The sequence below is a fragment of the Pseudochaenichthys georgianus genome, chromosome 5, assembly GCF_902827115.2.
Source record: "Pseudochaenichthys georgianus chromosome 5, fPseGeo1.2, whole genome shotgun sequence".
Taxonomy (NCBI): Eukaryota; Metazoa; Chordata; class Actinopteri; order Perciformes; family Channichthyidae; genus Pseudochaenichthys; species Pseudochaenichthys georgianus.
Window position 1 is genome coordinate 25,332,889 of NC_047507.1, and position 17,893 is coordinate 25,350,781.

Sequence of the window (17,893 nt, forward strand, 5' to 3'; positions counted from 1 at the left end):
TTAGAAACTATTAGAAATGCAGTGACTATTTTTTTCAATTCACATATACAATCCTGTACCTCAGTGATGTCTGCACATCATCTGCTTCTCTAAAGCTCCTCTGGAGTACAGCCGCTCCTCCTGTTGACCCTGTGAGACGGGACGTGGTGCGTCATTAGAGTTAGTATGACCCGCTTCTTTCCTCCAGCTGAGATGAGTTACCCCTGTCAGAGAGTTACAGAGCGGACACTTTGAAGATGTTGATTCCAGCTGAGCTCGCTGTGGTCTGGATGCTCGGAGCTGCAGGGTGACCCGGGGGCGGGGGGGGCCTCCTCTGTGGGGGCCCGCGGAGGCCGGCAGCATCGGGGTTTAAAGAGGGAGGCGACGGGAGGCTGATGATCGCTGTGGTGATGCGTTCTCCTTTACAGTTGATCCTGACGCTGTCATTCGTTTTCAGGTTGAGCTTTGATCGACTAGGAAAAAAGAGATTTCATGTAGAAAGTAAGACAAACTATTAACAATGTTATAATGTATGTACAACAATATAATACAATATTTTTGGCGACACACTATGACTTTTTCTTGACCTTTTATTTTTTGACTATATACAATCATTTTATTTTTGATGGACAATGCTCGTGTTTTATAATGTTTGCAGTGATAACTAGTATCCCAACCATGCAAGAGGCAGTGTTTAAACGGTACAGGTGTGTAGCTGAAATATTCAGGGAATTAAAGTGGGGAAGAACCAGTGTCCTCCCACTTTAAGTCCCTGGCCAGATTTAACAGTATGTATGTTACCTGGTGGTGTGGGACCCTCCAGAGCCTATGTGGAAGGCGCTGAGCTCCTGCAGGGGGCTCTGCTGTGTCTGGACGGGGGGGCTGCAGGGCAGAGGAGTGTTTTTCATTGTCCTGCAGCCACAGCAGGTGCCCACAGATTTGTCGTTGCTGGATACAGACGGGCTGCGTGAGTGGTAGCTCTGCAGCGCCGTGTCCAAACAGTTCTGCTCGTATATCTGCTCGTCCACAAACTCATGAGCCTGGAGAGATGAGACAGGACGGGGGATTAAATACACGTGAAGGGAAAGGTGCAGAAAGAGGAAAAGAGAGTTTAAAGTCAATACAACACAGATGTAGTTGCCTTGAGTGATATCATTTCAAATTCTACAAAGAAAGATAATTACTACTGATTATTATATATATAATTGAACCAGAAGAACATTCATAAACTCACTCTGTATATTTGCTTAATGGATAAAGCATCACCGCCTTTGACAAATCCGTTTTTTTACACTGAAATATTTTTGCAAAACACGAGTCAACTGACAACATCAACATCACTTTAGAGTGCAGACTTTGAAAAGGTGTCAAACTGATATATAAACATTTTGAGGGTTTTTTGTCAATAATCTTTTTCTTCCTGATGTTGAGGCAAATATGAGATGAGATGAAAACATTACTGTCATGACGATATTCATCCCGGACAGCCACAACACTCCAAAAATATAATATCAGTAATGAATAAAAACAAACAGGGAATACACATGATTATGAGATCTTTGCAGGTGGAGTGTGTGGTTCCCAGCGGTGGTATCAAACTAAGTCCTTGGGGTTGGGTTTAGTTAGGTGTTAGTATGGTTTCTGGATAATTGTGACGGGTATTTATTTTATTAATCCTCAGATTAATCCATAAGAAAACTGTTTTTTCCTGCATATGGTACTTTTTCAGATTTTACTTGCACACTATTTCTCAAGTTACATTTTCAATGCAAAACATTTTAAACCTTAACTACTACTTATCTAATGCAAACCATATTATCATGATTCAATACTTAAATGATAATTAACATATAGTTTCAACCACATTCATGTAGTTGTAGGATTGTTTTACGCTGCAAGGATCAGAGACACAGAAGTGATCGAGTGTACCCACAGGTGGTTTTCTCCAGACAGTTCAGTAGGTGGTGGTGTTGGCTCTCTAACAGAGACGTTGACTTATTCAGCTTCTGATCATCCTCTTCTGTATCCTTAGTAAGCCACACACACACAAACACAAACACACACGCACAAACACACACACACAAAATTGATGCATTTTGACAAATTATATTGTAGGTGTTTCTTCTTGACTCATTAAAGCCTCTCCTTTGTCACCCGTAATGAAGTCAGAGGTGACTAGTTCTGCTCCATGTGTGCCATTTTAAACTGGATGATCCTGGTTTATGTTTGTTTATCTCAATCATTAGTAGTGATCATTATTATCATTATCAGGTAACGGAGAAATCCTGCTGCTTGCTTTCAGATAACTTACTTGTTAATTAATGACATGGTGGGCCACATTTCCACTCTGTGTGAATTGATCCCTCTGCCTTGTCAAATCCTTTGTTTATAATGAATTGTCCCATGGTGCATCTTTTGTGCCATTATTACTGTAATTGCCTTATTTTGGTACCTTATGTAAGCAGGCTCCAAAATACCTTCTCCTTTATTGAACTTAAAAATGTGAAACCTGTGTTGTTGCCAGCTCTCTTCCTTAATTATCTAAGTAGGTGCCACTGAGCACATGTGATGCTCCAGGCAGCTGAACAGATATTGATGTGTGAAGCGTCACAAAAAAGGAGGTGGAGAAGAGTTGAGGAAAAGAGATTTGTGTTTCTCCAAACAGGACTCGGATTCAAAGCTCCGCTCCAATATAGCTTAGTCTCAAAGCAATCACAATTGCCAAAAACATGAAAACTGAAAACAAATGAATTCCCTCCACACAGCACACATTGCTACTCAAAGGATTTGGGTGGGTGGCGATCCAGCCCAAGGACTCTCATTCAAATTCCAGACACATGAACAATACAGTGATGTGCGCATGAGGAAACTGCGTCTTCTGATGTTTCAATGTATGGATCTGTGGCAGAGGCACTGTCAAACACAGCGTATAGTTAGAGACCTGTGTCAACACTCTCGTGTAAGAAGCTCAGTTGGTACAATCCATTTGGAAAGTGATTTTGATGGCATTAACCTCACTGTGAAAATTATATTTTTTTGTTTAACTTGTCTTATCTACAAGGCTTAGAGCTGTTTTTCTTAAATGGTCCATTTGTTGTGTATGATATGACAATAAAGAGGTACATTTCTTAGTGCCCTTTTTCTAACATGTGCAGAAGAACACGGGAAATAAGACAGCTGTGATTGTGAGCCCCATTTCTCCTTTCCTATATACAGTAAATACTATATATATCTATCTGACTGTTTCTGTTGTAATTTAGCACCTGTAACCCGTCATGTTGGCAGTGATTTGGTGTTTACCATATCAGAACAAATCCTGTCACTCTAAAGTAAAAAGAGAAATACAACAGCAGCTAAAGGAATAACGCTGTAAGCCCTTTCTGATGAAGCTTATAATAAAACTTGACAAGATTATCAATAAATCACCCTCTACGATAATGAGCCTTTGATCTAGATAACAAATAAATGGCTGTCAGAAAATTAAAAAGCCTTCAGGGTAGATGAAAAACTAGCAGACCAGAACTTCTAATCTTGGTTGTGAAAGAAGCAGTCATTTTGTCATATGTCATCTCGCACTCGACCCCACCCCGGACCCCTCGCTGACTGACAGCAGTGACAACACCCTCATTTGATGCGGCAGGACTCATCACACACACCAAGGAATACGCTCGCTCTGCGCTCACAGATGGAGTGTATATGATAATTCTAACCACTAACACCCATGAGCCTTCACACTGGACTCTATTAGATCCAAATGCATTTCAGTTTCCATCTGCACGGAGGGGAGCGTGTAGCAAGACTTATGGACAGGAAGGACACAGGCAATTTGCTCATGCATTAACATGGTTCAAACTTAAAGCGGATGAGTATAAAAAAAGAAAAGAAGTATCTCATCATCTCAACTTTATAAGCATTTCTTTAAACTTGTTTTGTTGCCACGAAAAACGGTTATGTCAGTTTTTTTAGTATGGTGATGACAAAAGACAATAACATAACAACAATGCAGTCTATAATCATAGAGAGGAGGAAAGACAGAAACATGGTGTACCTCTGAAGAAGGACAGAAACATTGTTTCTCTTCTGTAGAAACAGGAGTCGTGGGGTTTGAGTGTCCTCCGCGGCCTTATTGTTCACTGCTGCACTTTTGAAGTTAACTGCAGCCTCTTTTTTAATGCACTAACCGTCTAATTATCACCAAGAGCAATTAAATAACATGCAAGGGAAGTACAAAGTTTGACTTTGCCAGTTTTACAGATGTGGAATAAATTAAATCTAGGATTAACAGACAACTAAGAACAAGTATTTTGTGTGATGACACTGATAACGCCTGCATGTTCGATTATTGGCATGACTCCTGTAAGTAATGACTCCAAATGCAGCTGCTTTCATTGCCTCTAAATGACTTCTAAATGGTCCTTTGCTTAATTATAGGTGTGTGTGTGTGTGTGTGTGTGTGTGTGTGTGCGTGTGTGTGTGCGTGTGTGTGTGTGTGTGTGTGTATGCGTGCGTGTGTGTGTGTGTGTGTACTACAGATGTGAATGTTTTTCTTGCGTTGCAGGGAACTGGAATAATTAGTAATAGGATGTTTGACAAGGAACAATATGATTAATCTCTCATACTGAATTACAATCTGCTGACATCTTCACGTCACTTTTAATGAACACATTGAACATCTGAGGAATAACGGCGCCCACTCGGTCGCGCTGCTGGTGGTTGTCGGTGTTTGTCGGTGTGCAGAGGGCGGAGGTCGTTCTCACCGTCAGCTCCAGCAGTTCGTTGAGCAGGCCGTTGCATTTGTTGTGCAGGAAGGCGCTGGCGCTGGACTTGGATATTCTTATCCTGGCCAGTCTGGCTTTCTGGGCGTGGGAAGAAGAGGAAGAGGAAGAGAGCACAGCATCAGACAGGGTGGGGCACTGAACATGACTTATGCAGTATTTAATGGTGAGAAAATGCAAACTCATCACTCAAGCGCTGTAGTAATTTCTCAGCTATTGCTGTACAGCTTACCCCCACAACTTTACATTCTTTTTTAATAAAAATGTATTGGAGAACAAAACGATATCAAATCAAGTTTTATTTATATAGCACATTTAAAAGCTATTTTTGGTCGAGCCAAAGTGCTGTACATGTAATAAAAACACATTACTACAATCACAATAAAAGACAATAATTTTCAACAGAAATATAAAAAACAAAAACACAGGGAATAGTCAGGTGTCATGCCCCGCTCTGACTAGAAGGCCAGGGAGAAGAAGTGAGTCTTTAGTGAGGATTTAAAAACCTCTAGTGTCTCGACCGACCTCACATGGTCACTGCTGCGAAGGCTCGGTGCCCTCAGGTTTTGAACCTTGTCTTGGGCACTACCAGCAACAGCTGGTCAGCAGACCTTAAAGCTGTGGCTGAGGTGTAGCGATGGAGGAGTTTGGCTATATACTGTAGGCAGGAGCCAGCCCATTTAGGGCTTTGAAAACAAATAAAAGGATTTTAAAATCAATTCAGAACCAAATTGGAAGCCAGTGCAATGAGGCCAGAATTGGGGTGATGTGGTCACACTTTTTGTGGCCAGTCAGAAGACGTGCAGCTGCGTTTTACCAACATATGGAGCGTTGCAATAGTCCAGTCTTGAGGTAACAAAGGCATTAATAACCCTTTCTAGGTCTTTAAAAGATAAATACTAATCACTAATACTGTATACACTTAGGTACATGGCTAAGAGTTTATGGACTGGATTTACTGGGAACTATTTTAATAATTGGTTTAACGTATTCCTTATAGCAAAGTCAAATATGCTACTTACAGCTTCTAGTTCCAATGTCTCCAACGGGGCCATTTCCTGTTTTAACTTCTCATATGTTTTAGGGAACTAAATGTATCTCTGAATTTTTTTATTGTGGGTTGTAGACAATAAGACATTTTAAGTTATTTTTGTTAACCTATACTTTGTCAGGGAGGACCATTAAGACCAAGGGATAATTTTTGAGATAACGAAAAAAACAATTGATTGTCAATGACAAAAAAAATATGGATATTAAATAATGATTATTTGATAATGAAAGTAATCCTTATGTATACCTCTAACGAGCAGAGGGTGTCCTCTAACTTTTTTTTGCCAAGTTTCAGTATAGAAAGGATCAAAAGTAGATTTTTAATCACAAACTCACTGATGAATTTCACACAGATGTAATAAGATCTGATCATAATTTGTTTTTGTTTTCATCCTCATATTTTCTGATGCTAAAATCCTTTTGTTCCGTCTTTTCTCATTACGTTGCAATTCTAAATGGTTGTTTATTTTGATCAAAACTGAATGTTGATTCCAGTGAGACTAACAACCACTTTGTTAAAGCTTATGAGGATGCAAATAAACGATGAGTAATGCCTCTTTGAAGCTGAAATTCTTTGTGCAGGACAATATTCTAAAACATTTTAGATTAATCCTTTCAAAGAAGAGAATGAAGATTAACCATAAACCACTAGAAAAAAATAACAATTAAAAAAACGGGAATGCTAACACGAGGTAGAAAGTTGCTGTCAACGACTGAAACACAACTTAAGGATCGTTTAGGTCTGCCCATAAGACACTGAGAAGTTTACAACGCTGGATCTGACTGCTGAATATAAAACTGCATTCATTTTCAAAGCCTGTTTGCCACCTCCTCTTTGTATGCAATGAGGTGTAGAAAAAGTGATAACTCCTCCAAAAGAGAGATGTGATAATTGAACAGAGAACAGGAAATGAGAGAGAAATCATATTGGGAATTTCTAAAAATGAAGAGGATATTAGCACGACTCTGCCTCAAGTGCTTTGACATGTACGGGGAGATATTTCTTTAACCTTGTCCTGCTCTCTCCTCGATAAATGCATTTCAGAAACGGGAGACAGGCAGAGCAATATCTATTTCCAAGATGAGAATGAAAAGTAATGGAATTAGTTGGATGTCTTAGAAATTGTCTGTCAGGCCGCAGATACACATGAAGGTGAGAGGAAGGCTATGGAACTGCAATATAATAGTAATGATTGTGTATGTACGTGCTCAGTGTGTGAAATGGAGAGGAAGAGGGGAAAAAAGACCGTTGGCTGCTTCCTTCTACAAAGCGTCAAATTGTGAATGAATTTGAAAGTGAGTGCTTTCGAGGGCTGCCTGCATTTCTGTTTGATCAAAAGCTAAACTTGACACATGGAAAGAAAGAAAAAAAAAAGAGGAAAAAATAACTAACTCTGATCCTACTGATGTGGTGATGAGTATTTCAACTTCTGCAAAGGGCCAATGAAACTTAATATTTCTGAGGAATTGTGACTCTGAGCTGATGAAATCATGAATCTATTAGAAGTCCGGGCAAGCAAGGGTTGGTGAAGTCTTGAGACAAAGGTTTTAAATCACAAATCTAATACCTGGCCTGCTGTCAACAGTCTTTTTTTTAAATCTAGGTGGCAGCAATGATGACGAACTGGTCAAATACAAATGTCTTAATAAAATATTCCTTTCTCATCTTTTTTGGCATAGAGTACCCACTGGACTACCCCTCCGCAATAACATCCCTATGCAATCAGATTATTTCGGAGTCTTTAAAATCATCAAACTAAAGGGAAAGAGGTAGAACCAATTTTTCTTTACTATTAGACCACTGCCCAAGTCAACTCCGTCATCATCAAGTCAAGTCTTGTTTTTTTCTTTAAACAAAATAACCTTATAAAACAGCAATGATGGATTATGTTGTCCCTCTCATAACTTAATGCCTCTTCTCCCCTTCCTGTGGCTCTCAGCCTGTCGCCCAATAGTTCCCACGGAAGAGGGTCATTTTTCAATAGAAATATTACAGTGCTTTTATATTGTGTTTCAATAAAGATTGAGGAATGGTCAATACCAGTTAAGAGTAGTGAAACATAACCATACTTTAGTTTTTTTTATAATCATAGTCTTCAATGATTCTGGCTCACACATTTTCCATTTTGCAACCAAAAACATCTTTATGTTAAACTTTTGCTGGCTGGTAATTTACTACGTCTTTCTGTTCTAGACCTATATCAACTCTGATCAGGTCTTTACGACTTTAGAAGACTTTGTGCTAAAAGCTGTTATGCAAATATCTTCACAGGTAAGATAGATGCGTAAAAAGACCTTTATTCATAATCATACAATAAAAACAACTTCTCCTGTGACAACATATAACGCAAAGGTTTCTCCAAAACACCTGTCCACTGCGGTACTGAAGCAGAAGTAAAGTGCATTTTTTAGGGACTATTTCAACTGTAGATTATTATACATTTGGTGTGCTTGAGTAATAACAGCTACAGGGTGATTGACTAAAATAGACTACATTACTCGTGGTTAGGGTCATACATCATAACCTAATTTAACTTTATCTCCGGTAGACTTCTGATCAGGCATTAGCTCCGCCTCCTCTTATTTTTTTTTTTCAAGCTAAGGACCCAAAATCTGCGTTTCTCTAACAAGGCTTCAAAAGAGGGGTTTGAGCAATACAATGGCTACAATGGGTGTTCTGTTTGGTATTTTGAAAAAACTTCGCAGACATGTTTTATATAGGTATAGCCCTACAATATATCTTTCAAATATAGCATGATAGGTCCACTTTAAACAAATCTTTTATACGTTTCTTTCTCCTCTTGGTGTTCTTAAACACTGGAAAAACGAGGGGCACATATGGATGTAATGTCGTTTTTCTCTGCATTAGAGGATGGAAATAGCCTAAGGTGCACAGTAAATGTGTTTGGGACTTGCTAACCTTTTTACAGTAGTGGGCATAGGCAAGACACGGTAAGGACAAACAATTACACAGAGCCATTAAGCAAAGCAAGTCCTGCACCAAAACAATCCAATTCACCAAAGAAGTATAGTTTACTTTCCGGGGGTCATATAGGAAGCTATAAGCAATATTTAATAGTAAAATTGTAGTTGTATGTGAAACGGGTTGATGCTAGTGATGGACAGAGAATTACCATCAGATGCAGTTTCTCTGACCTCTTTATAATCTTAAAGCTTGTTGTTTTGATTTTACAGCTTGCATCTTCTCTGTTTTGATCTTGTTCTCTCTGCTCTTATCATTGTTGCTTTTGGCATACATAGACTTTTTGTTACAGAAAACAGATACTACACTCCACCTGCCATCTGCAGACTGACAACGTTTACTAATGCTGATCAAGTCTTTTCCACTCACTGACCCATCTATAAACATCACAGAAGAGCAGGACCAGGAATACGTGTAATTCTTAATTTAGTTTTCAAATCACATCAGGCCAGTGTTGTTCTTCAAATGTCTATACTAGTACAGTATTTTGTAGAATATGAGTCAGATAAATCAACATCTTCCTGATATGGTATTCAGACAGGTTCACCAGTGATTGACATCCTCCAGCCCATTTGTTCCCTCCTGCTGTCAGTAGTTGTTGCTAGGCAACCGTTCTATTCATGCCAATATACACATATCGATATTGAAACAATATTTAACAGTGAATGAAGAGGTTGCTAATGTAAGGTTTTAAAAGCTGCCTTAAACACACGTAGAAGTCTTTATTGCAATGTGAGGTATAACATTCTTTTGTTGTTGTCTAGGTGTGAAGCTGACCGTTGACCAAGCAAGGAGGTAGAGGCAGAGAATTCAAATATAACCCGGTGTGGGCATTTATTCATCGCTGTGGTACAGGATACACAGCCTCAAAATTGCTGCCCAGGTGAACACAGTCACCAGCCACAAGGATCTCACCCACACTACCAGCCTTCACCAAACAGGAAACACAGAGCCTAAATACACACCCACTAATCAGCAATTAGACACAGGTGAGGGGGGGGGAGGAGACAACACAGGGCACCAGGTGAACATAATCAGGAGTAACAGAAAGAACGGGAGGGGGAACACTTTTCAAAATAAAAGACATGTGCAATATACAAGGCACAAAGCCGTTAGTCCACAGTGACAAAGTTACCGTCGTCACATTTCCTCCTTCCTTTCCCGAAAGAGAACAGTAGCTCTGTGAATCTTAAACTGAAGCTTGACTTTAAAGCAACCCAACGGAAGTTTCATGTACGTTTAGTTCTTTCACTCGTAGCTCGGGCTGCGGGGGTGCTAGAGACGGGAGCATGTTGATGCGACCTTCCTAGCCGGAGATATGGACGCATTTTAAACTTCCGTTGGGTCGCTTAAAAACAAATATCACAAATCGAATCGCAATATTTGTCAGAAAAATCGCAATTAGATTTTTTCCCAAAATCGTGCAGCCCTCGCGCCGGCCATTAAAGCACATTTTCGCAGTAGCCGTAGTGGCCAAACAGTGGTGATAGACTCCCGTTCTAGTCCTTGAGGTCATATTGACCCAAAAATACTTCTTCCCATTGACTTACATTGGGAAAGAAATGTCTGTAACTCATCTTATATTTATTTTTTGTTAAACAAACTACCCAACACGAACACTTTTATAGGCCTTATCTGAATGATGAGCTTTAAAAGTTGTAAAATGTGCTAACATTTATTTTCCCTCTCCATTAATTTGACTAAATCGAGAGCGGGAAATCGGAGACGGGGTTTACCGGAAACTGAAGTTTGCATACTCTATAAGCAAAAGGCCGCTGATGATCTGAGTAGTTTCTACAGTCGCTCCGTTTGGGCTTCATGCGCCACTGAACTGTATCCAGTTCTCTTTATACATCCATGGATCAAATATGTGTAAAGGAGTTCCCTCCACTGAGTTTGAACTAATTCCTTTCTCCTTACACTTCTGCTGATTCAAAGCAGAACTGTGTATTAATGGGCAAACCAGCCACAGAGGATTATTATATCATTATAGATTCATACCAGACTTTTCCCTCCTCAATTAGCTATCAGCAGCTGCTCTCTAACTTAATAGCACTCTTATCTAGTCCTGGAGAAAGGTCAAGCGCACTGGGTGAGTGTAGTGAGTGGATATACATTTAGTACTTGGATTTAAAGTGTGTGTGTGTGTGTGTGTGTGTGTGTGAGATAAGGAGTGTGTGTGTGGAAGGATGCTGAATAATGTGGGTCTGAAGGGCAAAACATTTTCCTTTGTGTGTGTGATGGCGTTGAAAAATGTGAGAAGATGTAGGTTGAAGGAGAGCTATTTGAAATGCAGACGAACAATTCATAATTGGGGTCAATCCTATTCACCATCACCTTTTTTTTCAAGAATGTAAAATGTGCGATCTTTGCTTTTAATACAAACTCAGTCTTCAAGACCCGTCTACCCTCTGTCATTATTTTTAATGAACTGAATATATAAAGAAAATACCTTAAAGGACACCTATCATGCTATATTTGAACAATATATTGTAGGGCCATACCTATATAAAGTATATAAATATAGTTTTTTTTTCAAAATACCAAAAAGATCCTGCATTTTAGCCATGCCTCATTTCGCTCTATTTGCTCTTTCCAGCGCTGTTTTTGCAGGGGGCTGATTCTGTGAGCTGCAGCTGCTCTGAGATCAGCTATTAGGCTGCAGCGGGGAGAAGAGGGGGACAAAAAGAGATCTCCGTCCTCTGTGTTTTATTCTTATAGAAGTAAGAAGAGAAGTAATGGGGCAGAAACCCTCCTTTTTACGCAGCGGTCCAGACATAGACATCAAACGGCGTGTCAATTTAAATCAATACATACAACTATTTTTTAAATCAATAAAATCATTTTCTAAATCCATAAAAGCATCTCAATTAATATTGGGAGTCATGTCGTTACTTTGTCGAGAATGTGGCCACCTAATAAGCGGGATAATGTGTACATTGCATAATGTGCCTTCATGACGATCTAGATCCCTCCACTTCACGTCGGGCTCCTGATCAGCCTGTCGGTGTTCTTTTCCCCATAATGACCGCGTCGCTGCACATTAGCCCTTACATATGATTATATAGTCATTATTCATTTGTTTTAAAGCAGCAGGCGCAAACGCTTGCCTCGGGGAGGGAGAAAAAGAGCCACAGCGGAGAATAAACAGAAGGGCAACCATGGCAACCATGCAAGGGAAGTCTTCTTCGCTACTTTTGTGGCAGACTACAGGGCCACTTACAGGCCTGGCATATGTACTACAGCGTCTCCAGCGCTTTCGAGCAGCAATGGCCGGCCGTGGCCCAACCTCTCATTCCCCTGATAGGTGGAGAATTGACCAATAGCCGTAGCGCCACTTTACTGACGTCAGTAAAGTGTTCAAATCAGGATCAGTCTGTATCAGATCCGTTGCAGCCCCTTTTTTAGAGATTTGGGTATGGAGGAAAATAGAGAGGGTTGTGTTTTCTGACACATTCATGTATAAAAGACGTACAAAAGTGCATTTTGCATGATAGGTCCCCTTTAAAGGGGGTTTTCAGGCTTAACCATAAGTATCCACTCATGCAGCGTTTTCTCTCAACACTCTTATTCATTTGCATTGACATCATAACATCTTATCGTACTAAAATCTCTAGTACTTTGGTGTTTTGTTAATAGAAAATGTTTGCACCCGTCATGGTTAGTTAATATTGCAGGTATCCAGTAGCTACAACACAAACACACGTATTTAACCACACAGACCTCGACTGTCCCTGCTGGAGAATACGGGATGAAATAAAGACCCTGATTGTTACCTTCTGAGCTCGGCGTTTGTCTGCTCTCTGATTCTGGTGGTAGATTCGACTGAAGTTGGAGACGATGACGGGGACAGGCAGGGCGATCACCAGCACGCCGCTCAGGGAGCAGATGGAGCCGAAGATCTTCCCGGCGATCGTCTTTGGTACCATGTCTCCGTATCTAGTAATGAGGCGGATGGGGAGAGGATAGACAAAGTGATGAAACACATACATTTGTAGCCTGACGATACACTAGGTATGTTTAATGCCCATTTCCAGTTTGTGCATGAAGTTGAAATGCAATCAGTTTTTTTTCGGAAAGCCTTTGTACTTGCATAAAGCAGGAAAGCTGGCATATGTAAAAGCAAATAGAAATTGAATACCCCTTGACATTAAAATGAAGACAAAGTGGTCATTCTATCCTGCTGTTGCATGTGTCTGTATTGACAATTTTGCTGCTTTTTTTCACTTTGTTACAAATCATTTAACTCCTGTTGTTTCAGCTTCTCTCAGGCTCCCGATAATTGAATTACACAGGTGACTTACTGCTTTAACAGGTGGACAGAGGTAGAGAGATATAGGATAGTGATACTGTAATATATGCAGCTCAGACCGGGCATAACAAAGCCATGCCAGTGGGATCCAGAGCCAGGAGGAAACCAAGGTTGGCTCGCTGGGTAAAGCTAGGGCTATGGTGGCGTGTAGTGGAACAAATGGATTTTAAAATACGGTGTTCTCAGACCAGCTTGTAAATGGGATGGGAGAAGAAGTGAAATCATCTCCTTGACAGCATGTTCAAGTGATTTGAAGCAATGGGAAACCATTTTTGCTGGTGCATGATCGGGACCATTTTCAGGGGGAAAAAAGAGACAACTAGACGGAGTAAAGACGAGGGCAAATTCTCCATTACCGAAGTCCCTGTCAGACTGATTTTCCTGAAGGGCCATTTTTAAAAGAGATTGAGCCTGGGGTTCTAAAGGTTTTACACTTGCTCCTGTCACTGGCCTTTTTGTATCTCTTGCTCTCTGGCTGTTAAGCCTCTGAGTATCCTCTCCACTGCGCTCTCGACACAACGAGACTCTTGACAGGTAAGCCCCATGCACTGTTGACCGCTGTGTCTCTGGAGGGCCACTCTCAGCACAGACGTGTGTGGGTGCTGGCTTTTCACTGTTGTTTTTTGTTTTGTTTTTGGTCCCACTCATGCTGAAAAGCACTATAATCACTCTACTTACCTTCTGCTTACTACCCACAAACTGAAGAGCTGGGAGATTATCACAAACCCAGCCTCCTGCTCTGCCAAAATAAATATTTGCGAGGGAAGAACGTGATGTTGCTCAAATCCTCTTTGAACATGAGTTTTTCTCTCATTTATTTTTCTCACAAAGTATAAAGGAGCACAGATGATGCAGATCACAAATAATAACCCAAATGAGACTACACTAGCTACAAAATGTATTGTTCCTATCTGAAAGACCAAAGGATTAACTAATCCCGTGAATAATCTGTTTGCTTTTCAAACAAAATGTAAATGTTGAATACTGCCAATAAAGATGGATTTATGAGTTATTTACTATAATAGAGGATTCCAGATTTAAACTTTTTCTCATAGCGCTTGAGAGCCGTAAGTAAGCACAGAAAGCAGAGATTCAGAAATATGAAGGATTATTGACAAGCAGTAGATTTGACCACAGGGCCGGTTGTTATTGTCGCTGAGTCCTGCTGCTGGCTGCCAGAAAATCAGACAAATTATTTCACAGTTTGCTCCGCTCACTGTCTGTCAGCCGATGAGGGGTGACATTCTCCTGGTTGTGTCTCTGCCTACTTTGGGGTAATAATGTTTGACACTTCATACTCACTATGATGTGTCAAACATCCTTTCAACTGCTACACAGGAATATAAAAAATGCTGCTCTTTGCTTAGTTCACAACAGGGTGTAGGGTGCAAAAATAGAAGGAAGCCAAGACAAAAGTGATGACTAGTTAGTTGTGAAGGCTTGTATGTAGGCCAAAAAGGAGTTCATACTGGAGCTATTCCTTAATTACATCACTTCTCTCATTACAAAATGTAAAACCAGCCTTTTTATTGAAATCTTCATTAAAGCACACCAGTTTACAGATATTTAAAAGCATTCAAGTTTTAATCATCCCTTACATTTTTTTCTAAATATTTGAGGATCACTGCCTGAAACTTTGAACCATACCACACCATTCAACAAGACACTGCGAGGATAAAAAGGTATGTTTTTAGTGTATATAACTTTACACATTTTACAGACTGCTGATACGAAAAGTGACATGAATATAAACATTTTATATGAATTGATGTCGAACCTCAAATTGAGGAGGAACAATGCGGATTCCATCCTGGTCGTGGAACGACGGATCAGCTGTTTACTCTCGCAAGGATCCTGGAGGGGGCCTGTGAGTACGCTTATCCGTTCTACATGTGTTTTGTAGACTTGGAAAAGGCGTATGACCGAGTTCCCAGGGAGTTACGGCCCGTCTACACTACAGCGTCGACAGCGTCGAAAGCTCCAATCTGCCCATTCACTTTCAATGGGGTGACGTCACGTAGCCGCGCTTTTTCGCCGAACTGAATTGTGGGTAGCAGAGCGGTCCGTCTCAGGCGTCTCCGGCGACAGAAGTTGAACAATGTTCAACTTCTGACGCCGGAGACGCCGGAGTAGCCAGCGCCAGCCAATCAAATCCCGTTTCCCAAAATCTGACAGCTGAAGCCGTAGCCAATCAAACCGCGTCTAAGCTGGGAGAGATATCCCGCCGTTCATTTCTATATTTCAAAAAAAGTCGGAGGAGAAACTAACTATCGCCGTAGCAAATCACCCGGTTTTGTATGACCAGACCCTCTTCACCTACCGGGATACAAACCGGAGGAACCAGGCATGGAGGGAGGTGGCAGAGACAGTGGGGGAAACTGGTAGGTTTTCGCCTGTTTGGGGAGTTTATATATATATTGCTCGCATAAAATCCCCGGGGGTTTTTGCTTTGTATGTCGGGGGCGGGAGATTCATGTGATTGGTTGTTGGTCGTGTTGCTTGAATAAAATCCCCAAGCTCCAGACACGCCCAGCTCCAAGCTATTTTTTAAGCTGTAGTGTGGACGCTCCGTTACTGTGGGAGGTGCTGCGGGAGTATGGGGTGAGGGGGTCTCTACTCAGGGCCATCCAATCTCTGTACTCCCAAAGCGAGAGCTGTGTCCGGGTCCTCGGCAGTAAATCGGACCCATTTCCGGTGAGGGTTGGCCTCCGCCAGGGCTGCGCTTTGTCACCAATCCTGTTTGTAATATACATGGATCGGATTTCGAGGCGTAGTCGTGGGGGAGGGGGTCTGCAGTTCGGTGGACTAAGGATTGTAGCAGCGCGAGCGGTACTGCAATCGCGTTACCGCACCGTTGTGACGAAAAGGGAGCTGAGCCAGAAGGCAAAGCTCTCTGTCTACCGGGCCATTTTCGTTCCTACCCTCACCTATGGTCATGAAGGATGGGTCATGACCGAAAGAACGAGATTGCGGATACAAGCGGCCGAGATGGGTTTCCTCCGCCGGGTGGCTGGTGTCTCCTTTAGGGATAAGGTGAGAAGTTCGGTCATCAGGGAGGGACTCGGAGTTGAGCCGCTCCTCCTTCGCGTCGAAAGGAGCCAGTTGAGGTGGTTCGGGCACCTAGTTAGGATGCCACCTGGGCGCCTCCCTAGGGAGGTGTTCCAGGCACGTCCAGCTGGGAAGAGACTAAGGGGTAGACCTAGGACCAGGTGGAGGGATTATATCTCTTCGCTGGCCTGGGAGCGCCTTGGGATCCCCCAGTCAGAGCTGGTTGATGTCGCCAGGGAAAAGAAAGTTTGGGGCTCTCTGCTGGAACTGCTACCCCCGCGACCCGACCACGGATAAGCGGGAGAAGATGGATGGATGGATGATTTGAATTTTGACTTTTAAGTTATTGAGGTGATTATTAAAAGTACATCCTTAAAAATATTTATGATTTAAACATAAATCCTAACATAGTGGTGTTTCAGTCCTTTTTAAAGCAGTGGGACAGTTCAACAATGCCATGAATCCTTAAAAATCTCATTTCAAAATGTGTAGCAAGGATCAAAGGAGTCCACGAGTTTGAACATTAAGTGAATAATCCCTAAGAAGCGCTGAATGATTAATGGTTAAATAAACAACAACTAATGACCAATGGGGCCCACTTAGCCTCTCCGGTGCCAAAAATACACTCATGACTCATCTTTACCTCACCCTATTACCCTTTATTTGTTAGGATTGATGTGTTGTAATCGTCTCCAAGTTGTGCCAAGACAGGCCACATACATGAATATATCTTTTATTTATTTGTAGCATTTTATATGGATTTGCATAAACTGATATAAAAATATGCTTAGTTTCACACAGTAGTGGACAGCTGCAGTATGAAATGTCAAGAGTTAGAAACGTCCACTCATTAAAATATTTCAGATTAATTAAATAGTCAATACGTCTCAGACAGTTTGAAAAATGTAAATAGCCTTTTCTGTATACATAATGCAAAACACTGCAGGTTTGTCTCCAGAATAAATATGGTGAATATATGGTACCCCTTGATGAAAGGACAACAGCTGTTAACCTGTTCAAATCAATACATTGATGAGCCACTTTGTTATTCCAGTATAGGATGAATTAAGTAAACAATGAATTATTCAGTAAAAGCCTGAAAGATTAGTGAAACATTGCAACAAGGCACCAAACCCAGCAGTGGGGATATTTTCTCAGTAGTCTTTCACAAGGACTCATTATTTTGCTTATTCCATCGGCCACAGTATGAAACAGGTGGAAAAATATGTTGTGAGTCATATATTATGTGCTTCAAATCTCTAGCTTGTTTTACTCTTCATTAAAAGAAACAGTAGCTTCAACATGGAATACGCGGCGTGCTCCTCATGAAACTCAAGTGATCTTGGCGTGCTGCATCAAAAATGTAAAATTAAACCAAAGCAATCAATCTGGCTGAATGATTTCTCTTTATGGGAGGTAGAAATGTTAGTGTCAGAGTCAAACTAAGTCAAATGTTGTTAGCTTTGCTAAATAACATAAGAGCTGTTTTGCGAGAAAAGCTTAAGGACAAAAATATATTTCAAGTAATGCAGGGGTGTTCTTATTATTGCTCTGACAGGTGTAAAAGGGCATACACTGCAAATTGTGATTTATAATTATTTCTTGAAGATTCATCAGCTGTTTGAAGTAAAACATGCTCAGAAAGCCCATAGAGAGACTTGACTTCAATCAACACTCACGGACAGACAGATACACATATGCAGCACGCATGTGCATACACACACACACGCACGCACGCACGCACGC

General features: G+C 41.1%; 1 protein-coding gene across 1 annotated transcript in view; it reads right to left on the reverse strand.

Moving 5' to 3' along the window:
- Nucleotides 1-214: 214 nt before the first annotated feature.
- Nucleotides 215-17,893, reverse strand: part of LOC117447086 (A-type voltage-gated potassium channel KCND3-like) — a 111,125-nt gene continuing 93,446 nt past the window's right edge. Inside the window, exons 2-6 of the mRNA XM_034083686.1 lie at nucleotides 12,564-12,726; nucleotides 4,737-4,835; nucleotides 1,915-2,006; nucleotides 781-1,020; nucleotides 215-452 (exon numbers count right to left, since the gene is read on the reverse strand). Coding sequence (XP_033939577.1) covers nucleotides 215-452; nucleotides 781-1,020; nucleotides 1,915-2,006; nucleotides 4,737-4,835; nucleotides 12,564-12,726 — 832 coding nt within the window. The remainder of the gene's footprint in view (nucleotides 453-780; nucleotides 1,021-1,914; nucleotides 2,007-4,736; nucleotides 4,836-12,563; nucleotides 12,727-17,893) is intronic.